The following is a 24,658-nucleotide window of genomic DNA, read 5'->3' as shown; positions in this document are numbered from 1 at the left end:
ATAGTTGTGTGCAAAATGTTTTCAATCCTAATGCAGGGAACGAAGCCTTTTATTAGTGAAGGTTGTAGATCCCTCCTATTATCTATCTATCTATCTATCTACCCATCTATCCTCAAAATCATTATACAGAGCATAGTGTATATTAATACTTTTGCTTTCTACTGAGTTACCATTGGGGGGCCCCAAAAAATCTTGCACCAGGGACCTCTGTTGAGTAGGTCCGCTACTGACTGAGAAGCATTTAATGATAAACCAATCACAAAATAACAAATGAGCAGAAAATAATATATGCAAGTATATGCTGATACCCTCATTTTCACTATGTTGGTGGAGTGAGTCAAGCACAAACAAAGGAAGGAGCTAGTAGTTAGTTGCATTCGTTTCCTAAAGATATAAAACCTTTATTTTGGGCCTATTTATGAGTGGTGCGTTAACAGAAAGGGGTTTATCGCAGCCATTTGTGTGCATAGGGTTTTCTGCTCGTATTACAAGTTGAAAGTAAACATGATCACTTGAGCGCAATGGAGGTTAGCACTCTTCAGGTTAGATCAACCTCAAAGCTGTGGTTAACTGTTTTGCAAAAAAAAAAAAGTGTCACTAAACACATCATACATTACAAAGTACAGTTACCCTTATAATAACATTATCCAATAGAAAATATTGCACAAAAAAGTTTTAAGGGCTCAAAGATATGAGGTCTCACGAATGCAAAGGGCTTTAACGTAGAAACACATGCATATGTATGTATAAAGATATATATATATATATATATGTATGTGTGTATATATTTGTATGAGTGTGTATGTGTGTGTGTATATGTGTGCGTGTATATATATATATATATATATATATATATATATCACACAGACATACACACTCATATATATATATATATATACATACACACACAGATGCACATACATACAGTAGCTCACAAAAGTGAGTACACTCCTTACATTTCTTTTTAAAGACACGATGAGTCCACGGATTTCATCCTTACTTGTGGAATTTCACCTCCTGGTCAGCAGGAGGAGGCAAAGAGCACCACATCAGAGCTGCTATATATAGCTCCTCCCTTCCCTCCCACTCCAGTCATTCTCTTTGCCTGCGTTAGTGATAGGAAGAGGTAAAGTGAGGTGTTAGATTAGATTCTTCAATCAAGAGTTTATTACTTTTAAAGTGGTGCCAGAGTGTGCTGCTTTGTTCTAGGGTGTAGCCATAATCCATATCAGTCTCTACAGTAGAGCTTCTGGTGGCTTTAAAGCAGTGGGAACTGGTGGGACATAATTCTCACTGTGCCTCCTTATACATTGATGCTGCCCTTGCACTGATGGCCTAAGCAAGTTTAACTCAGGCTTTATCCTTTTCAACAGGGCCATAGGAGGGAGAGGACCTCTTACACCTGTTGGACTGTCCTGCTGTTGGACAGCATTAAGGTAAGACCTCTCCTCCCTGGGAGTAATTGTTCCAGCACAGGAACAGGGGCAGGGGTTTAATTCAAATCTGTTTGTAGTTCCCAAAAAAGAGGGAACCTTCAGACATATATTAGATCTCAAGAGTCTAAACAAGTTTCTCAGAGTTCCATCATTCACGATGGAAACTATTCGGACCATTCTTCCATTGATCCAGGAGGGTCACTTTATGATGACAGTGGATTTGAAGGATGCATACCTTCATGTTCCTATCCACAGAGATCATCACAAGTTCTTAAGGTTTGCTTTTCTGGACCAGCACTTTCAGTTTGTGGCTCTTCCTTTTGAGCTGGCCACGGCACCCAGAATTTTCACAAATGTTCTGGGGTCTTTGCTGGCGGTTCTAAGACCACAGGGCATTGCTGTGGCATCTTATCTGGATGATATTCTGATTCAGGCGCCATCTTGTCAACAAGCAGGGTCCCATACTAACTTTGTACTGTCCTTCCTGAGGACTCACGGGTGGAAAGTAAATCTGGAAAAGAGTTCTTTAATCCCGAAAGCAAGGGTGACTTTCTTGGGAACTGTAATTGATTCTATATCCATGAAGATTTTTCTGACAGAGGTCAGGAAATCAAAGATTCTAGATACCTGTCGAACCCTTCAGTCCAATCCTTGGCCGTCAGTGGCCCAGTGCATGGAGTTAATCGGACTGATGGTGGTGGCAATGGACATCATCCCGTTTGCTCGGTTTCACCTCAGACCTCTGCAGTTAAACATGCTCATGCTGTGGAATGGAGATTATGCAGACTTGTCTCCTCGGATAACCCTGGAGCAGGACCAGGGTTATCCAGGATTCACTTCAATGGTGGTTGTCTCTGGATCATCTATCCCAGGGAACATGCTTTCGCAGACCATCCTGGGTGATTGTGACAACAGATGCCAGCCTTCTAGGGTGGGGGGCTGTCTGGGGTCCTCTAAAAGGGAGTGTGGACTCTGGCAGAGTCTGTTTTTCCTATAAACATCCTGGAACTGAGAGCGATCTTCAATGCTCTTCTGGCCTGGCCTCAGTTGGCTTCGGCTCAGTTCATCAGATTCCAGATGGACAACATAACGATAGTGGTCTACATCAATCATCAAGGAGGAACGAGGAGTTCCTTAGCGATGACCGAGGTAGCCAAGATAATCCGGTGGGCACAGGCCCATTCTTGTCATCTGTCAGCGATTCATATCTCAGGGGTGGTCAACTGGGAGGTGGACTTTCTGAGAAGGCAGACTTTTCATCCAGGAGAGTGGGAACTCCATCCAGAAGTGTTCTCCAACCTGATTCTCACATGGGGTCGGCCGGAGTTGGATCTCATGGCGTCTCATTAGAATGCCAGGCTTCCAAGATACGGGTCGAGGTCCAGAGATCCCCAGGCAGAACTGATAGATGCTCTGGCAGTTCCTTGGTCCTTCAATCTTGCATACCTATTTCCTCTGTTTGCGCTTCTTCCTGGAGTCATTGCTCGAATCAATCAGGAGAGGGCATCAGTGATCCTCATTGCTCCGGCGTGGCCTCGCAGGATTTGGTATGCTGATCTGGTGGACATGTCATCCCTGCCACCTGGAGACTTGCCATTAAGGAAGGATCTTCTCATTCAAGGGCCCTTCCTTCACCCAAATCTAGCTTCTCTGAAGCGGACTGCTTAGAGATTGAACGCTTAATCCTATCCAAGCTGGGTTTTTCTGATTCAGTCATAGAGACCTTAATTCAGGCGTGTAAACCTGTAACTAGAAAGATTTACCATAAGATATGTGGTAAATATCTTTATTGGTGTGAATCCAAGGGCTACTCGTGAAGTAGAGTTAGGATTCCCAGAATTTTGTCCTTTCTCCACCAAGGATTGGAGAAGGGTTTATCGGTATGTTCCCTAAAGGGTAAGATATCTGCCTTATCTATTTTGTTACACAAAGGTCTGGCGGATGTACCAGATGTTCATTCCTTTTGTCAGGCTTTGGTTAGAATCAAACCTGTGTTTAAACCAATTGCTCCTCCATGGAGTCTGAATTTAGTTCTTAAAGTTCTTCAAGGGGCTCAGTTTGAGCCTATGCATTCCTTAGATATTAAGTTATTATCTTGGAAAGTTTTATTTCTTGTTGCTATTTCTTCAGCTCGAAGAGTGTCTGAGCTTTCGGCATTACAATACAATTTGCCTTACCTTATTTTTCACTCGGATAAGGTAGTTTTACGTACTAATCTAGGGTTCCTTCCTAAGGTTGTTTCAAACAGGAACATTTATTAGGAAATTGTTGTTCCTTCCTTGTGTCCTAATCCTTCTTCTCCAAAGGAACGTCTTTTGCACAATTTGGACGTGGTCCGTGCTATGAAATTTTATTTACAAGAGACTAAGGACTTTCGTCAGTCGCCTTCTTTGTTTGTCGTTTTCTCTGGGAAACGTAAGGGTTAGAAAGCTACGACTACCTCTCTTTTTTTTTTGGTTGAAGAATATCATCCATTTTGCATATGAAACTGCTGGACAGCAGCCTCCTGAAATAGTTACGGCTGTTGCTTCCTCATGGGCATTCAAAGATGAAGCTTCTGTAGAACAGATTTGCAAGGCTGCAACTTGGTCCTCTCTTCACACTTGTTCTACATTTTACAAATTTTATACTTTTGCCTCAGCTGAGGCTGCTTTTGGGAGAAAGGTTCTTCAAGCAGTGGTGCCTTCCGTTTAGGTTCCCTGTCTTGTCCCTCCCTTATCATCCGTGTACTCTAGCTTTGGTATTGTATCCCACAAGTAAGGATGAAATCCGTGGACTCATCATGTCTTTAAAAATAAAAGAAAATTTATGCTTACCTGATAAATTTGTTTCTTTTTAGACACAGTGATTCCATGGCCCGCCCTGTTTTACTTAAAGACAGGTTGTTATTTTTTTGTAAACTTCAGACACCTCTGCACCTTGGCTTTTCTTTTCTCTTCCTAACTTTGGTTGAATGACTGGAGTGGGAGGGAAGGGAGGAGCTATATATAGAAGCTCTGCTGTGGTGCTCTGCAGCTAAGTTTCAGGGTCTTGGCAATCTTCTTATAGCCTAACCATCTTTATGTAGAGCAGCTATTCTTTTTTTGCAGATCCTCAGAGAGTTCTTCACCATAAGTTGCCATGTTGAACTTCCAGTAACCAGTGTGAGAGCGATAACACCTAATTTAACACACCTGATCCCCATTCATACCTGAGATCTTGTAACACTGACGAGTCACATGATACCAGGGAGGGAAAATGGCTAATTGGGCCCAATTTGGATATTTCCACTTAGGGGCGTACTCACTTTTGTTGCCAACGGTTTAGACATTAATGGCTGTGTGTTGAGTTATTTTGAGGGGACAGCAAATTTACTCTGTTATACAGGCTGTACACTCACTACTTCACATTGTAGCAAAGTGTCATTTCTTCAGTGTTGTCACATGAAAAGATGTAATAAAATATTTACAAAAATGTGAGGGGTGTTCTCAATTTTGTCAGATACTGTACATATACAGACAGATGCACACACATACAGACTCACAGATACACACACATAATATATATACATATATATATATATATATATACACTCACACATATGTATATAATATTTATTTATATATATATATATATATACACACAATCACACGCATGTATATAATATTTTTTTTATATACACACACATACATATATATTTTTTTAATTAATGCAGCTCAAGAAAAAAATACATGAAAGGGTGATATATTCAGCTGTTATATGTCAAAATTTGAAACAAGCTGGTTAAAATATCTATCTAAAAGACAAACTGCATTGTCTCTTATAAAAAATAATATTTTGCTAGCCACAAGTCTTACGGTGAATTTTGAACTCTTAGGGCCAGCAACTAAGAACATATTACTGTTTACATGCTCACAGATCGAAGGTAATCTAATCCGGTTGCAGTTAATGATTAGTACAAGAATTCATGATCTAGAACTAATGTTGGTGATAAATATTTACAGCTCGTCTAAGTGCTTATTCTGTAGCTGAAGTGCTATAGATTGTGAAAGAAGAGACTTTAGACCAAAAGGGAAAAAAAAACACTTATTAATAAAGATTTGAAAAAAGTTAATGTCTGTTATAAATTCAGATACAATCATGTAAATGCTCGACCACAAATCATTGCAGCAACATGATGTTGAAAATATAGTTTCATCATATACTTTTTTGTTTAATCACTGCGTTTAATATTTTGCAAAATATTATACATGGTATTAGCAAGACTCAGATCATAATATTTAACAGGGAGCAATGAATAATGATTTTGTTACCTCTATACTGTAACGGCTATATTGTGAGTCTTGCGTTATGAGTAAAAAAAGCAGCGTTAAGCCTCATAACGCTGCTTTTTTTACTACCGCTGGTATTATGAGTATTGTAGGTACAGCTGTCCCGCACACTTTTTTGGCCTTACCACAAATCAACTTACGCAAATTGCATATTATCTATTTTCTATGGGACTTCCATAGCGCCGATATTACGAGCTTGTCCTGGGTGGCCAAAAAGTGAGCAGTACAGCCAACCCATGCAAGATTCGTTACGCATTCTAAAGTCAGTAGTTATGAGTTTTACACTACAACGCTGTAGCATAAAACTCATAACTAAAGTGCTAAAAAGTACACTAACACCCATAAACTACCTATTAACCCCTAAACCGAGGCCCTCCCGCATCGCAAACACTAAAATAAAATTATTATACATTAATCTGCCGCTCCCAACATCGCCGCCACTAGAATAAACCCCTAATCTGCAGCTCCCGGCATCGCCGCCACTAGAATAAACACGTTAACCCCTAAACCGCCGTACTTCAGCCTCGCAAACACTAGTTAAATATTATTAACCCCTTATCTGCCATCCCTAACCTCGCCGCCACCTACCTACATTTATTAACCCCTAATCTGCCGCCCCTATATTAAATTTATTAACCGCTAACCCTAACACCCCCTAACTTAAATATAATTAAAATAAATCTAAATAAAACCTACTATCATTACTTTAATAATTCCTATTTAAAACTAAATACTTACCTATAAAATAAACCCTAAGCTAGCTACAATATAAATACTAGTTGCATTGTAGCTAGCTTAGGGTTTATTTTTATTTTACAGGCAAGTTTGTATTTATTTTAATGAAAACACATGAGATAACCTGCTGTAAGGAATACAAAGTCTGCCACAAATGTTGCACGTAAAAGCCGACTTTATTAAAAGTCTCAAGTAGATACTAGGTACATGTAAGCTCGGGAGAGAGCAGATAGGATGAGAACGTCCGACGCGTTTCCTGCCCGTAGGCACTTCGTCAGGGACTAAACAAGGTAAAACAAATGGTTCTTTTAAAAGATAGTACTTCCTGTTACGTATGTGCACCTGAAACACGGCACACCTGTCTTTACTCTATTGCGCAGATAGTCAATCCTGAAATTCAGATTCCACTCAACCTATCACATGCCTGCACCTAAAAAATGCATACGTAAAATCACTGTATATATATATTGTATCACAGAGTACTTATATGTAGCAAGCGGCTGAGTGGAATGAGACACAAATCGGACTATTCGCTTAAACTGATTACACAAATAATGTAAAAACATCCGAACAAGATTAGGACCACTGTTAATAAAAATAATACATAAATAAAACATTTCCTAAAATCCTGAGATCCCATTTATAACTATAAATACATGAAATTATCAGGTCAAACTATAAGGGTCAAAAAGAAAACATAATCCTGATAAGTATGCTCCAAAGGTGAAATAGAATGCTTCATAATTGAACATATATATTGACACATATGTGTTTTAGATTAACTCTATATTCACGGAATTAGAGCAGTGCTACAGGGAGTGCAGAATTATTAGGCAAATGAGTATTTTGACCACATCATCCTCTTTATGCATGTTGTCTTACTCCAAGCTGTATAGGCTCGAAAGCCTACTACCAATTAAGCATATTATGTGATGTGCATCTCTGTAATGAGAAGGGGTGTGGTCTAATGACATCAACACCCTATATCAGGTGTGCATAATTATTAGGCAACTTCCTTTCCTTTGGCAAAATGGGTCAAAAGATGGACTTGACAGGCTCAGAAAAGTCAAAAATAGTGAGATGTCTTGCAGAGGGATGCAGCACTCTTAAAATGGCAAAGCTTCTGAAGCGTGATCATCGAACAATCAAGCGTTTCATTCAAAATAGTCAACAGGGTCGCAAGAAGCGTGTGGAAAAACCAAGGCGCAAAATAACTGCCCATGAACTGAGAAAAGTCAAGCGTGCAGCTGCCAAGATGCCACTTGCCACCAGTTTTGCCATATTTCAGAGCTGCAACATCACTGGAGTGCCCAAAAGCACAAGGTGTGCAATACTCAGAGACATGGCCAAGGTAAGAAAGGCTGAAAGACGACCACCACTGAACAAGACACACAAGCTGAAACGTCAAGACTGGGCCAAGAAATATCTCAAGACTGATTTTTCTAAGGTTTTATGGACTGATGAAATGAGAGTGAGTCTTGATGGGCCAGATGGATGGGCCCGTGGCTGGATTGGTAAAGGGGCAGAGAGCTCCAGTCCGACTCAGACGCCAGCAAGGTGAGTACTGGTTTGGGCTGGTATCATCAAAGATGAGCTTGTGGGGCCTTTTCGGGTTGAGGATGGAGTCAAGCTCAACTCCCAGTCCTACTGCCAGTTTCTGGAAGACACCTTCTTCAAGCAGTGGTACAGGAAGAAGTCTGCATCCTTCAAGAAAAACATGATTTTCATGCAGGACAATGCTCCATCACACGCGTCCAAGTACTCCACAGCGTGGCTGGCAAGAAAGGGTATAAAAGAAGAAAATCTAATGACATGGCCTCCTTGTTCACCTGATCTGAACCCCATTGAGAACCTGTGGTCCATCATCAAATGTGAGATTTACAAGGAGGGAAAACAGTTCACCTTTCTGAACAGTGTCTGGGAGGCTGTGGTTGCTGCAGCACGCAATGTTGATGGTGAACAGATCAAAACACTGACAGAATCCATGGATGGCAGGCTTTTGAGTGTCCTTGCAAAGAAAGGTGGCTATATTGGTCACTGATTTGTTTTTGTTTTGTTTTTGAATGTCAGAAATGTATATTTGTGAATGTTGAGATGTTATATTGGTTTCATTGGTAAAAATAAATAATTGAAATGGGTATATATTTGTTTTTTAAGTTGCCTAATAATTATGCACAGTAATAGTCACCTGCACACACAGATATCCCCCTAAAATAGCTATAACTAAAAACAAACTAAAAACTACTTCCAAAACTATTCAGCTTTGATATTAATGAGTTTTTTGGGTTCATTGAGAACATGGTTGTTGTTCAATAATAAAATTAATCCTCAAAAATACAACTTGCCTAATAATTCTGCACTCCCTGTATGCAGCAAACAGCCTGAGTCGCTCTTTAAAGTATGTTAAAATTCCAAAAAATATATATATATGTAGATCGATATCAAATCTTATGTATATCCCGACTCTGGACCCAGCTGCACCACACTGTTCAACATTCCGGATGCTTACAACATGTATGTGTCTTTTCTGACTAATGACCATGTCCAAAATTTTATGTGCTTGTGCTATTATTATTAAATAGATAAATTGATAACAATATTACTAAGTTTGGGACACTTGATCTATCTGAACTGTTAATACAGCTACGTTATTTTACAAGGATAAAGTGAAATATCGATACAAAATAATTAGAGTGTGCGAATTGTTTGATTGTATTTATTTTAACTAGGTAGAATAGTTACTAAATAGTTATTAACTATTTAATAACTACCTAGCTAAAATAAATACAAATTTACCTGTAAAATAAAACCTGACCTAATTTGCAATAACACCTAACACCACACTACAATTAAATAAATTCCCTAAATTAAATACAATTAACTAAATTCAAAACAATTTGCTAAATTAAAAAATAAATAAAACACTAAATTACAGAAAATAAAAAACTAATTACAAGATCTTTAAACTAATTACATCTAATCTAATAGCCCTATCAAAATAAAAAGCCCCCCCCAAAATAAAAAAAATCCCTAGCCTAAACTAAACTACCAATAGCCCTTAAAATGGCCTTTTGCGTGGCATTGCCCTAAAGAAATCAGCTCTTTTACCTGTAAAAAAGTATACAAACATCCCCCAACAGTAAAACCCACCACCCACACAACCAATCCCCCAAATAAAACCCTAACTAAAAAAACCTAAGCTCCCCATTGCCCTGAAAAGGGCATTTGGATGGGCATTTCCCTTAAATGGGCATTTAGCTCTATTGCAGCCCAAAGCCCTAACCTAAAAAATTCCCCGACCCAATACACCCTTAAAAAAATCCTAACACTAACCCCCGAAGATCCACTTACCGGGAGAAGTCTTCATCCAAGCAGCAAGATGTCCTCAACAAAGCCAGCAGAAGTGGTCCTCCAGATGGGCAGAAGTCTTCACCCAGACGACATCTTCTATCTTCATCCTTCCGACGCAGAGCGGCTCCATCTTCAAGACATCCGGCGCGGAGCATCCTCTTCTTCCGAAGTCTTCTTCTGGAATGACGGTACCTTTAAGTGACGTCATCCAAGATGGTGTCCCTTAGATTCCAATTGGCTGATAGAATTCTATCAGCCAATCAGAATTAAGGTTTAAAAAATCCTATTGGCTGATCAGCCAATAAGATTGAGCTTGCATTCTATTGGCTGATTGGAACAGCCAATAGAATGTGAGCTCAATCCTATTGGTTGATTGGATCAGCCAATAAGATTTAACTTCAATCATATTGACTGATTGCATCAGCCAATAGGATTTTTTCAACCTTAATTCCGATTGGCTGATAGAATTCTATCAGCCAATCGGAATCTAAGGGACACCATCTTGGATGACGTCACTTAAAGGTACCGTCATTCCAGAAGAAGACGTCGGAAGAAGAGGATGCTCCGCGCTGGATGTCTTGAAGATGGAGCCGTGTCGGAAGGATGAAGATAGAAGATGCCGTCTGGGTGAAGACTTCTGCCCGTCTGGAGGACCACTTCTGCCGGCTTCATTGAGGACATCTTGCCTCTTGGATGAAGACTTCTCCTGGTAAGTGGATCTTCGGGGGTTAGTGTTAGGATATTTTAACGGTGTATTGTGTGTGGGGGGTTTAGGCTAGGGTTTTCTTTATTTTGGGTGGGCTTTTTTTATTTTTATAGGGCTATTAGATTAGGTGTAATTAGTTTAAAGATCTTGTAATTTGTTTTTTATTTTCTATAATTTAGTGTTTGTTTGTTTTTGTAATTTAGCTAATTGTTTTGAATTTAGTTAATTGTATTTAATTTAGGTAATTTATTTAATTGTAGAGTAGTGTTGGGTGCTAGTGTAACTTAGGTTAGGATTTATTTTACAGGTCAATTTGTATTTATTTTAGCTAGGTAGTTATTAAATAGTTTTAACTACACAACACTGTTGTTTCCATGAAGGAGAAATAAAGGTTTTAATGCCTTAAACTGAGGCTCGCTGGTTTTTTCTTTATGTTCTGGATATTGTAGCTAGTTTAGGGTTTATTTTATAGGTAAGTATTTAGTTTTAAATAGGAATTATTTAGGTAATGATAGGAATTTGTATTTAGATTTATTTAAATTATATTTAAGTTAGAGGGTGTTAGGGTTAGACTTAGATTTAGGGGTTAATAAATATAATATAGTGGCGGCGACGTTGGGGGCAGCAGATTAGGGGTTAATAACAGTAATGTAGGTAGCGGCGATGTTGTGGGCAGCAGATTAGGGGTTAAAAAATATAATGTAGGTGTCGGCGATGTTGGGGACAGCAGATTAGGGGTTTATAAGTATAATGTAGGTGGTGGCGATGTCCGGAGCAGCAGATTAGGGGTTAATAAGTATAATGCAGGTGTCGGCTATGTCGGGGGCGGCAGATTAGGGGTTAATAAGTGTAAGATTAGTGGTGTTTAGACACAGGGTTCTTTTTAGGGTGTTAGGTGTAAACTTAAATTTAGTTTCCCCATAGGAATCAATGGGGCTGCGTTACTGAGCTTTACGCTGCTTTTTTGCAGGTGTTAGACTTGTTCTCAGCCAGTTTTCCCCATTATCTTTATGGGGAAATCATGCACGAGCACGTACAACCAGCTCACCACTGACTTAAAGGGACAGTCTAGTCCAAAATAAAATTTCATGATTCAGATAAAGAATGTAATTTTAAACAATTTTCCAATTTACTTTTATCACCAATTTTGCTTTGTTCTCTTGGTATTTTTAGTTGAAAGCTACACCTAGGAGGTTCATATGCTAATTTCTAAGCCCTTGAAGGCCGTCTCTTCTTTCAGGGCATTTTGATAGTTTTTTACCACTAGAGGGTGTTAGTTCACGTTTAACATATAGATAACACTGTACTCACGCACGTGGAGTTCCAGTGAGCAAGCTCTGATTGGCTAAAATGGATGTCTGTCAAAAGAACTGAAATTAGGGGGCAGTTTGCAGAGCTTTAGATACAAGCTAATCCCAGAGGTAAAAAGTGTATTTATATAACTGTGTTGGTAATGCAAAACTAGGGAATGGGTAATAAAGGGATTATCTATCTTTTCAAACAATAAAAATTCTGGTGTAGACTGTCCCTTTAAGCAGTGCTGGTATTGGAGTGCGTTATGGAGCTCAATTTTGCTCTACGTTCACTTCTTGCCTTTTAACGCCGGGTTTGTAAAAACCTATAATACCAGCACTGTAAAAAAGTGAACGGTGAGAATAACGTGCAAGTTAATACCGCACCCCTCATAACGCAAAACTCGTAATCTGGCCGTAAGTCTTTAGTAAAAGGTGCCACAAAAGTAGGTTAACTGTTTAAATAATTGCACCTAGCGCAACTATGGCAAGTAGACGTATGCATTAATTTCCAGGCGAAAGTTAAAAACAATCACTTAGATTACGAGTTTTGCATTCATGTTTTAACACTGAAAAAAATGACCATTTCAGCATTAAAACAGCAACACAGCCATTGCGAGTCCTGTCGGTATAGCTGTACCGCACGTCTTTTAGCCTGTAACGTAACGTCAGTCCCGCACTCAAAAAAATTACGTTTTGCATGGGATTTCCAGAGCGCTGCCATTACATGTTTTGCAGTGAGGCTAAAAAGCTTGTGTTACACCCTATACCGACACGATACGTTCCGCAATATGAGACCAGTAGTTACGAGTTTTACGCAACAAAACTGTTACCGAAAACTCATAACTAAACTGTTACAAATTACACGAACACCCATAAACTACCTATTAACCCCTAAACCGAGGCCCTCCTGCATCGCAAACACTATTTTAAAATTATTAACCCCTAATCTGCCGCTCCCGACATCGCCACCACTAATAAAATGTATTAACCCCTATTCCACTGCTTCCCGACATTGTCCCCACTATACTAAAGTTATTAATCCCTATTCCCCTGCACCCCAACATCGCCCACACTATAATAAAGATATGAACCCCTATTCCGCCGCTCCCCAACATCGCCACCACTAAGTAAATCTATTAACCCGGAAGTTTTTATTTATTTTAAGAAAGGGATCTTGTAATTTTAATTTAAAGTTAGGGGGTTGTTAGGTTTAGGGGTTAATAGTTTATTTTTTTGTGATGTGGGGGGCTGGCGGTTTAGAGGTTAATAGGTTTATTTAGTGGCATTGATGTGGGAGGCCAGAGGTTTAGTGGTTAATAACTTTATTTAGTGGTGGCGATGTCAAGGAGCGGCGGAATAGGGGTTAATATCTTTATTATAGTGTGATTATGTTGGAGTGCGGGGGAATAGGTGTTAATAACTTTAGTATAGTGGCTGCGATATTGGGAGCAGCAGATTAGGGGTTAATTGATTTATTTTGGTGGAGGCGATGTCAGGAGCGGCAGATTAGGGGTTAATAACATTATGTAGGTGGCGGCGATGTCGGGGGTGTTAAGACTTGGGGTTTATGTTAGGGTGTTTAAACGTAACTTTTTTTCCCCATAGACCTCAATGGGGTTGCGTTACGGAGCTTTTCATTCCTCGAACGCAGGTGTTAGGCTTTTTTTTTTAGCCGGCTCTCCCCATTGATGTCTATGGGAAAATCGTGCACGAGCACATCAAAACACTGCTTGTTTTTGGTGAGGTATAGAGCTCAACACAACCATGTCGCCAGCACAAGGCGTTTTTTTTTCAAAACTCGTAATGGCAGCGCTATGGAGTGGGAAATAACGCAACATTTGTTCGTTTCGCACCATCTATAGCGCAAAACTTGTAATCTAGGTGAATGTATTCTATTCACAAAGAGATGAATTGCAGGTGAATTGTAGGTGATTTGCAATCTTTCATTAACTATGCATTATGAAGGGTTAAATCCTGTGAGTATCTCCTGCAAGAATAGCTGAGTTAGCCCTGCACAATGCATAGTTAATGCTTCATACAATTCACCTGCAATTCTCCAATTTTAGGGCATTTGTACACAGCATTAACTATATGCAGGGATAACTCAGCTCTGCTTGCAGGAGATACTCACTGGGTTAGGCCCTTCCTAATGCATAGCTTATAGCGGGAATTGAAATGTTTCAAATCGCCTGCGCTGCCATTCTCCTAAATAGACATTTTCCCAATTTGTCCAAAAATGATAAATACCCTTTAATAAAATAAAAAATAAATAAATAAATGTCTGTGAGAAATAAATGTGGTTTGAAAGGATTAATACATTTCAAATTAACATTATTTAGGTGGGGAAGGCTTCGCAGTTTCAAAATGACATAATTCAATAACAGGTTAGCAGTGTAACTGTCAACTGATTTATTCCAGGGTCAATTGATAAGTATGTTCTTGGTCAGTCTTGACCACATTAAAGAAAATTTTAAAAAATATGTTTGGCTTGTAGCTGTAGCACTAGCTATTACTTTACATACACGTTTAAGTTGTTGTCCGAGCTGCCCCTGAGTCTCTGAAGTTGTTTTCAATTGAAAATAGTGAACCAATGGATTATTGTTCACAACAAATATTGGACAAAACAAAAGAAAATCACCAATGTCTAATGGCAGCCACTTTTATTTCTTTGCAGGGTTTTGGTCTTGTAAAAACTTTAAAAATAAATCCTAAATTATTTCAACCATTAAATCATGTTTAATTACTTTTTAGTTATATTTGTTAATAAGCGAACAATTTCATATTCTCTACTATCTCTTTCATAAAATTCTTAATCATTTGCAACATATTTAAGAACTAACACCTTAAGAATATTATTAATGGCTAAGTGTTGTTAGTTAATTTAGAAAAGTAGGATTAGTTATGTCCTAGTTAAATTCTCCAACCTATATTGAAAGAGATCTACATTATCTATGTACCATGTTTTTGGTATAGAGCAAAGACGTATTTACATTCCATTACATCTTCAGGGCCAATATCACATTTAGGGCTAGATTACAAGTGGAGCGCTAATTTCTTGTGCACCGGTAAACGGGCAAATATGCCCGTTTACAGCATGAGATAAATAACCAGCCATTACAAGTTGCTGGTTTTTGCTACCGCAAGCTCATGGTAGCAATTAGCGCTTATAGGGGCTGCTCTGAGGCTGCGGACATCAATCCGCCCAATTCTATACGATCAGGCTGATTGACACCCCCTGCTAGCGGCCGATTGGCTGAGAATCTGCAGGGGGTGGCATTGCACAAGCAGTTCACAAGAACTGCTTGTGCAATGATAAATGCAGACAGTGTATGCTGTCGGCATTCATTGATGTCTGTTGATCATGTCGGACAGACCGATGATAAATCGGCCCCATAAAATTAACCAGAGATCAGATCTCTGGTTAATTTTATAAATGTGCCCCAAATGCCTCCAAAATACAGTGTAGTGTATTTTATTAACAATAAAAATTGTAACATATTTATTTTCTAATAAATTAACTGCACTAGGCAGTATTTTGAGGGTTCATTTGGCGGGAGTGGGGTGTTATAAAAAAAAAAAGTAACTAAAAAGTACCTTTACATTGCAGTCTATGGGAACTGTGCATTCCCAGTAAACATATATGCATATGCTTACATACATTATTATTATATGTGTATATACACATATTAACACATAAATATATATGTATATAAGCATATACATATAGATTTACAATTTGCTGCCATCACTGCGCTTAGGTTCTGTGTCGTGTATGATGGCATCAGAACGGGGCTCTCATAGCAGCTTATGGATATGCGTTCTATTGAGTGCAATGCTTCCCAGCAATGCGAACGCGATCTCGCGTTTGCTTTGCTGTCAACTTGTAATACTAGTGCACATTAGCGTGCGCTGATATTACTCAGTGGAGCGCAATTATCGCTTTCGTGATATATAGCCCTTAGTCTATATCACTAAACACCTCCTTTTTTCGTGAATTGTTCAGCATACGTGTATATGCTCAAATCAACTGTAGTTATATGGAAGTGCATTGGATATGTGATTTTCGATATGTAGTTAATCTATTTGATGGGCTTTTATTTTTTAGTGATTTGTTTACAATGTGTTTACTCCACATATTCAAGTCACTAACCTGAAATGGCTTTGTGCAACACCAGACGAGTAGGCAGCCAAAAGCTTTGAGCATACCTAAGTATGCCCGCTTCTGATAAGGTCACTGGCCATATCCTTACTTAGAGTAGAATAGAATAATGAACTTGACTATGGGGTTAATTCCTTTGAATGGTTTTAATGTATATAAAAAAAAAACTAAAATGCTGTATAAATAAATTTGCTCTAAAATAAATTTGATCTATCTAAACAGAGCATTTTATTTATTTATTTTTTTCCAATAGACTGTCTCTTTAACATGGCATTTTAGGGGGAAAATAAAGCTATAAATTGGAATTTTAAACCTAAACTAGATATTGACTTTAACTGTAAGCCAGAAATCATTGTTTAATGAGCTGCAGACGCTTTTAGAGAAATCCAGTTAATTACTATACAGTTCTTTAATAAATACTAAAAGCAGTCAAAATACTGCAGACACATTTAAATGTTAACAAGGAAGTCAAGAAATCGCATCAGTGAAATTCCTTATCTGTTCCCCTTCCATAGTAGCATTTTGTGCTGGTTTAGTTTCCTACATTTTAATACTGAGCTGTTTATTAATGTTACAGTGTAGACAGTGATGCCTTTTAAAATGTATGTTAAATTCCTACATAGATGCTGATCACACACAAATTTTAATAACCCTCTTCCCATGTGCAGCAGAGTGCACACAAATACATATATTCTTTACTGCTGCATCTTAAAAAGACCAAACATTTCTTTAAAATACAAATTGCTTCTGTTTACTCATTAAAATAAAATGCTGCAGAACTGCCATAGTTTAAAGCAAAAAAAAAATAAAACCAGAGATGTGAAAAGTCCCTCTGCAGTTACTGTGTTTTTGATTGGGTTAGTATTAACCCTTAGTTTTATGTGATGGGATTTTCTGTTTAATAATCCCCTCCCATTTAGCCCAGTCTCAAGTCTGTTCTGGCTAGCAACCACTTATATAAAAAAAATAACACACATTAGCGCTAATATTTTTGCATTGTAATCTAGGCAAAAATGTTTAATTATGCATATTGAAATAAACTTTTACAATACGTTTTTATTATTTACGTTGCCTGCTTTTTTTGTAAATTCTATCTGAATACAGTAATGTATTTTTGTGTTTCTCCCAGAGAAGCTGGAGTATAGGCCAAAAATTCCAAACTTTGACCCAACTGCATACTGCAGAGTAATAGGTTGACCAGTGTACAATCTCATTTATATCTGACAACAAAAAAGGCAGAAAGATAAACAACATTTAACTGACTTTTCAAGGAGGTTCCGCTGGGATTAAAAAACAATAAACGCACAAAAATGCTAATATAAATAACATTTTTAAATGCTTTTAAAAACATTTATTTTGTCTGCAGATCTTTTGCAAGGGCCAAGGCAGGGATTCATTTCTGGTGCACATATAAAAATGGCTTTAATGTTGTATTATCTTCCTATAGGAGCACAACATTTTAACCTTTTATAGGCCAGGGCAGTTAACACTTTAATGACCAAATGATTTTCTAGAATTGTCGTGATGTGTATGTTGCAGCCTAATTTATTGGTTTAGAGGTTTGTGGGGTGTAAAACAGTGAGGCAGAGAGCCAATTGGCTCTTGGTGCTTGCCACTGAGCCTGCCTATCAGAAACAACCCAGGTCTCTTAATCAGTTGTGCAATAAGAAACTCACACATCCTTTAACCATCTAAACTTGTATATGTCAATATGGCCCTTAAATGCCAGGACTGCTGGATATATACAAACTTCAAGATAGTCCTTAACCAGTTAAATCACTTGTGATACATGAAGTCACAAACCGGAATTGTTCTGCAGCTATGAACAATCTATAGTGAAAATTAAACTTTTATGATTCAGCTATAAAATATATATATCTCAAATTGTGCAGTTGTTTTATGCGCATATTTTCATGTGCAAGATTTTACAGTGTATACTATACATATATGAATCAGTAATTGGCTTATGGCTGTCATATGATACAGGGAGCAGGGAAATTGAGGGAATCTTGATATATGTGCAAAAAAAATACTGCTCATTTGAAATTCAGAGTATGTTTTATTATGCTTCTGTTGATTTTGCATTTCTACTGTATTTAATAGTCTTTTCAATATTACATTGAGAATTTGTACATTTTTCCCACCTTTGCATTACGCACATAAATGATCTTCTTTCAGGCAATAAAATAGTTCATTACCTACAACAGGATCTTCTATATATTTTAGCCATCAATATATTTTTACTAATCTTCCTACTACTAAAATATTAATGTATGTCTAGACGAAAGAGAAAATACCAAACTATAAAAAGATTTTTTTTTTTCTTTTTAATAATTCACTATGTTGAGGTTTTATTAATAAATTTTGTTTGGCTATGTTTTTTTTAGGTTTGCAGTGCTGTGCAAAATCAGGACTTCACACTGATTGATGATTATTGTACTGGCCTTAAGGCACTTCTATATCTCAAGAGCATTGATGAACTTCAACATTGGGACGGGCAAAGTCCTCCTACTTTCCGACACCAAAAGGGGAAACCCATTCCTAGAGTTGCAGACATTATAGGAAAGGTTTGTCACACTCTTATTATTTTTTATAATTTTCTTGTATTTTTGTATTTATTTTTATTTGTACTATTTTCATTTAGTGTTTCATTTAATTGCATATTTGTTTTTACAAAAAGTACAAAGCCATGCAAGAGAGTAAAAAAAAAAAAAGATTTGTGTATGTTCAATCCTTTAACAAAACTGTAAACCCCATACACAAGTGACATTGTCTTTTGTTGTTTAAAGCCAGTTGTAAAATCCAACTGCTTTTTTATGAAAATTAAATAATTATAGAACATAAAACTTTTGTTTGCTCTACTAAATAAGGTATTTTTGGGATGTTTATTGTATAGAGCAGATTTCTCATAGGTTTATCAGTATTTATCAGTAGACATCTAAGTGGTTTACCTGCGGATAACAAGATTGTTGTTTGATATTCCATTTCAGACATAATTGATAATATGCACTAAAGTTAAATAAATGTAAAAAAGGGGTTTTGCTCTGTATATAACATATTCTGCACCTATACAGTGGTCTTAAAGGGGCAGGTCTAGTCAAAATTAAACTTTCATGATTCAGATAGGACATGCAATTTATACAACTTTCTTTTTCATTTTAGCATCAAATTTGCTTTGTACTCTTGGTAATCTTTGTTAAAAGCTAAACCTAGGTAGGCTCATATGCTAATTTCTAAGTCCTTGAAGGTTGCCTCTTAACTGTGTTGGTTATGCAAAACTGGGGAATGAGTTATAAAGGGATTATCTATCTTTTTAAACCATAACAATTCTGGAGGGTGTAGACTGTCCCTTTTAGTGTCTATAAAACAATGGGAACTCCCATGTTGTAACTTAGGTTACCTTCTCTGCTGTGGCCAATTAGGAACATTTATAAATAGGTCACTAGAGTGTGCTGCCAATGGCTGTGTGGAATATAGCAGTGTTCTTCACTTTCATTTCTAACAGCAACTGAAAAGCTCATAAATTCAGAATAGAATTACAGGAAAAGGGGACAAAATAAATAATGAAATTATATTGCAGGAAATTTTTTTTTAATATATACGATTTATCATTTATAGTACCATCTCAAAGTGTTTAATGTCCCTTTAATGGAAAAAAAATATGTGATTCAGCAGAAGAATATAATTTCATGTCTTAACAGAAGATCAGTTTCACATTCAAGCTCAGATTTTTGTATCCTTAGTACATATAAAATTACATCATAATTACAATCAATACAAAAACTAGATAAATGTGGTACACAGGCTTGAGCTTAGGGGAAATAAACCAGTTTGGTTTAAAATGGCATTTTATTTTATACAACATTGCTGTCCAAAATAAATCTATCAAGGGCTGGACACTAATTAGGTTTTAATAATATCCATGTAGAAACAAGAGTGGCATCTCTATAAAATAGTTATAAGGGGGCACCTTCAAGAGGCCCATCGTTGTTGGACTGGTCTTGATGGGGGGCTCAGGTGGCCCGTGGGAGTGGGGCTAGAGGAGCTTGCGGGTGGAGTCAGGGTGCGTCATAGACAGAACTGGTCAAGGAGCTGAAGGAGCTCTGATTAAAGGGACACTAATGTCAAAATGAAATGTTCATGATTAAGATAGAGCATGCAGTTTTAACAGACTTTCCAATGTTATTCCATTATTATTTATATCAGTTATTTGTAGAGCGCCAACAGATTCTGCAGCACTTATCAAATGTGCACTGTTTTCTTATATGCACAGCTACTTCTGAGCATGTCTGTGATTGGCTGTCGAATGTCACATGGTACAGGGTTTTTTTTCAAAATTTAAAGGGACAGTCAACACCAGAATTTTTTTTGTTTTAAAAGACAGATAATCCCTTAATTACCAATTCCCCAGTTTTGCATAACCAACACAGTTATAATTATACACATTTTACCTCTGTAATTACCTTGTATCTAAGCCTCAGCAGACTACCCCCTTATTTCAGTTCTTTTGACAGACTTGCATTTTAGCCAATCAGAGCTGTCTCCATGGTAAATTCACGTGCATGAGCTCAATGTTATCTATATGAAACATGTGAACTAATGCCCTCTAGTGGTGAAAAATGATCAAAATGCATTTATATTAGAGGCGGCCTCCTAGATTTAGCTTTCAACTAAGAATACCAAGAGAACAAAGCAAAATTGGTGATAAAAGTAAATTGGAAAGTTGTTTAAAATTGCATGCCCTATTTGAAATATGAACGTTTTTTTTGGACTTAACTGTCCCTTTAAGTAAATGGTTTAATTTGTCAGAAAATAATCTACTGCTCATTTAAATTTCTGAGTGCTATTGTGTTGACTTTGTATTGTGCACTTGTTTATTATGCAGTTCTACTGTATTTAAAGGGACATAATACTCATATGCTAAATCACTTGAAACTGATGCTGCATAACTGTAAAAAGCTGAAAATATCACCTGAGCATCTCTATGTAAAAAAGGAAGATATTTTACCTCACAATCTCCTCAGCTCAGCAGAGTAAGTTCTGTGTAAAAAGTTATACTCAGCTACTCCCAGCTGCAGGTAAAAAAAAAAAAAAATGAAGAAATGAACAGCAGCCAATCAGCATCAGCAGTGCTGAGATCATGAACTCTTTTACTGTGATCTCATGAGATTTCACTTAACTTTTATGAGATTTCATAGTAAGCTGAATAGGGAAATAATATGAGAGTGCACGAGGCTCATCCCCTTAGCTGTCCCAGGACAGACATACTAAAATGCTTCTTAGAAATCCTTTACAATGGGATGTGGCTACTGAGGAACTTTTGAGGTAAAATATCTTTCTTTTTTACATAGAGATGTTCAGGTGATATTTTCTAGTCAGCTTTTTACAGCTATACTGCATCACTTTCAAGTGTTTAAACATTTGGGTATTATGGCCCTTTAATTGTTCTTTATAGATACCAAGAGAAAGCAGTACATTTGATAGCATATATTAGAATGTTTTTGTTCTTTTTTGGGGGGGGGGAGGGGTTTTCTCCTAAGCTCTCTTTAAAACATTAAAGTGTAATTGTGGCTTCCATGTCCATTGTTTATAGTATCTGTTATTATAGTAAATATTAAATTCACTATTTTATGGAAGTAGTTTATAATAAACACTGTATCATCAGCTTAAAAGGACACTGAACTCCATTTTTTTTCTTTACATGATTCAGATAGAGCATTCTTTTTTTTAGCAACTTTCTAATTTAAAGTTTCTATTTAGTTTCATTTTTTTGGTATCCTTTATTAAAGGTGCAGCAAGGCACTACTGGTAGCTAGCTTAACACAGCCGTTAAGCCAATGTGCAGCCACCAATCAGCAGCTAGCTCCCAGTTCCTGAACCTACTTAGGTTTGCTTTTCCACAAAGGATACCAAGAGAACAAAGCAAAATAGATAATAGATGTTAATTGGAAAGTTGTTTAAAATTGCATCCTCAAACTGAATCATGAAAGAACATTTTTAGGTGTTGTATCCCTTTAAGAAAACAAATAAATGCGTCTTTAATTATCCACTTATTTTGCTCTAAGATATTTATAAATTAACCTTCTATATAACCCTATGAGCTATCCTTTGAGCTAGCCGTGGATTTGTATTTCTATACAGCTGGCAACTTACGTCCACAGTGAGTCATATCATAGCAACATGTTTATTTATATATCAGGTAGACAGAAAACATCATTCGATAATTATAATGTCCATTAATTAACAAGCTTGAACAATACCTGCCTGTGCATAATGAGCACAACCAAATGCCACTGTAGACCTAAAGCTGGTTGAACAAGAAACAAACATAAAACAGTCACATTCACAATTCTTCCCCAGACATATGTATGATTGCAAAATGCAAATATGTTAAATCCACACTTTAGGCAGCCATATTGTCTGGAATTGCCAGTCAAAAACATAGCAGACACATCTCATTCAGAAGGATCTGTGCTTAATCATGCTAAAGAAGTTCTCCTTGTAGTTGCTGGAGACTTTCATTGTAGCTGGCTCTTCATCAGAGTACTCACAAAACAATATAGTAGACTTTCATATATTTTTATAGATACATAAATCAAAACACAAGGGGAAAAATAACTTCTTTGGATTTTACAAATCTACACTAATTTGACTTTTTTGATCTTCTTTTTTAGGGTTAGATTTTTTTAGAGCTAATTTAATATGCACCTGTAAATGGGCGCACGTTGAATAACTAGTCATTACAAGTGGCTGGTTATTGCTACCGCAAGCTCGTGGTAACATTTTGCGCTAGGAAAATTAACCAGAGGTCAGACCTCTGGTTAATTAAAAAAATGGCCTCCAATTGCCCCCAAAATAAAGTGTGTAGTGTCTTTATATAAATACAATATGAGCAACTTTATTTTATTAAATAATAACTGCACAAAGTTTTAAGGGGTTAAAGTGTTTGGATGTGGGGTGCTGGAAAAAAATGGCACTGAAAAGTGCCTTTTTATTGCGGACTATGGGGACTCTGTATTGCTTGAAATATATATGTAAATGCTTATATACATATATATTTATGTGTTACTATGTGTATATAAACATATAAACACCTAAATATATATTTATATACATATCTATTTAAACTTTGATGCCCATCGCTGCACAACTTACCTCCTTCGCTGCGCTAGCTTCTCTGCCATGACTATCGGTATGTGAACAAGACTCCCATTTGAACCTATGGAAGCGCACTCTCATGAGCACAAAGCTCCATTGCAATGCGAATGCCACCTTTCAAATGCAACCTCCACATTTGCGTGCACTGGTATTATGAGTGGAGCGCACACATTGAGCTTGCAAAAGCGCAATTTTACTCTCCACTCATAAACTGGCCCTTAAAGAGACAACCAACACCCAACACAACATGATTCCATATTTTTAAAACCTAAACGAAGATCCGCCTGCACCGCCTCCCTTCTCTATTACCTCTATCCTTCTTCAAGTAATCCTTCACAATACATGCGTTAATCTGTTTGAAATATGGCCGCCTAACTCCCCCCACCATTACATATCTCCCTTCTCTTTCAAGCTATCCGCCAATCATAATTTAATCCTGGGTCATAATCTTGAAGCTCGTTCACAGAGTTTCGCGCATGCGCGATGCAATAGGAACCAAAAAAGCAGAACTTTATTCTGCACAATTGTTGCTGACAAACACATGAATTAGCTGCTGCAAGTCCGATTTCGGAGTACGATCTGAATTATTTACAAATGCGCATGCGCGATGACGTATGGAAAGAGTCATCAATAAAACTTCAAACATTCATAGTGCTTTGTAACAACAACAAAAAATGTTTGTGTTTTTATTTAAAGTTACTCTGTATCTATAAGTTTTGTTGTACATTTTCCATAAGCATGAAATATGAGTTATGCTCCTTTGTTGAATTTTTTTTTCCGAATTGGCAGTAAAACTTGCATATATCTTGACCTGTATGGGAGCAGATTGTTTAAAAATTAACATCCACTCAAGAGGGATATTTTTAACAAAATTTCTTGCATAGGTTTTTGGATAAGCTTACAAATGTTTGATTAGCTATAAAAATAAACATTAAACTAAAAAAGTTAGAAATACATTGAGGAATTTTGCATTTGCCAGTTTGCTGTCACAGATTGACAGATATAAAATTACTGTGGTACTAATCAGGCAATGACTCTTTAGAATGTTTTAGGTAGGGATTAGCTAATGTTTTGCAACATTCGAAAATCGCAATTAATTTTAGCACATTCGTTTCTTCATTTCAAATTTTGAATGTTGGTACAGCATTCTAACATTCCTTTAAGGTAATAGTTTTTCTAATGCTTTCTTTAAATATAATATTCAAATTATGCAATATTTGAAATAGAAACATTCAAATTGATATATTTGTATCTATTATGTATCAGTTTACTAAATTCCCTAACACATGATCTATTGAACTTCTGAATGGTATTTGTTAAATCGAATGTTACGTACAAAATTTGGAATGTGGATATTCTATCTAATTATGAACATTCGAAAACAAAATTAACATTTAAAAACCAGAAATAACAAATGATTACTGAATTATAATGGATTTTCATTCTTATCAACCTTCGATTGTCCAAAATGAATATCCACAGGACTATTCGTTCTACCAAACAAATTA

General features: G+C 37.0%; 1 protein-coding gene across 1 annotated transcript in view; it reads left to right on the top strand.

The window, feature by feature from the left end:
* DPYD (dihydropyrimidine dehydrogenase) overlaps positions 1-24,658 on the top strand; it is a 1,643,387-nt gene that overhangs the window by 1,426,831 nt on the left and 191,898 nt on the right. The window contains exon 20 of the mRNA XM_053694067.1: positions 18,380-18,559. Within this exon, the coding sequence (XP_053550042.1) occupies positions 18,380-18,559 (180 nt within the window). The remainder of the gene's footprint in view (positions 1-18,379; positions 18,560-24,658) is intronic.

Source organism: Bombina bombina, chromosome 10, assembly GCF_027579735.1.
Source record: "Bombina bombina isolate aBomBom1 chromosome 10, aBomBom1.pri, whole genome shotgun sequence".
Classification (NCBI taxonomy): domain Eukaryota; kingdom Metazoa; phylum Chordata; class Amphibia; order Anura; family Bombinatoridae; genus Bombina; species Bombina bombina.
The sequence above is the reverse complement of the archived record's forward strand: the minus strand, read 5'-3'. Positions and strand labels throughout refer to the sequence as shown.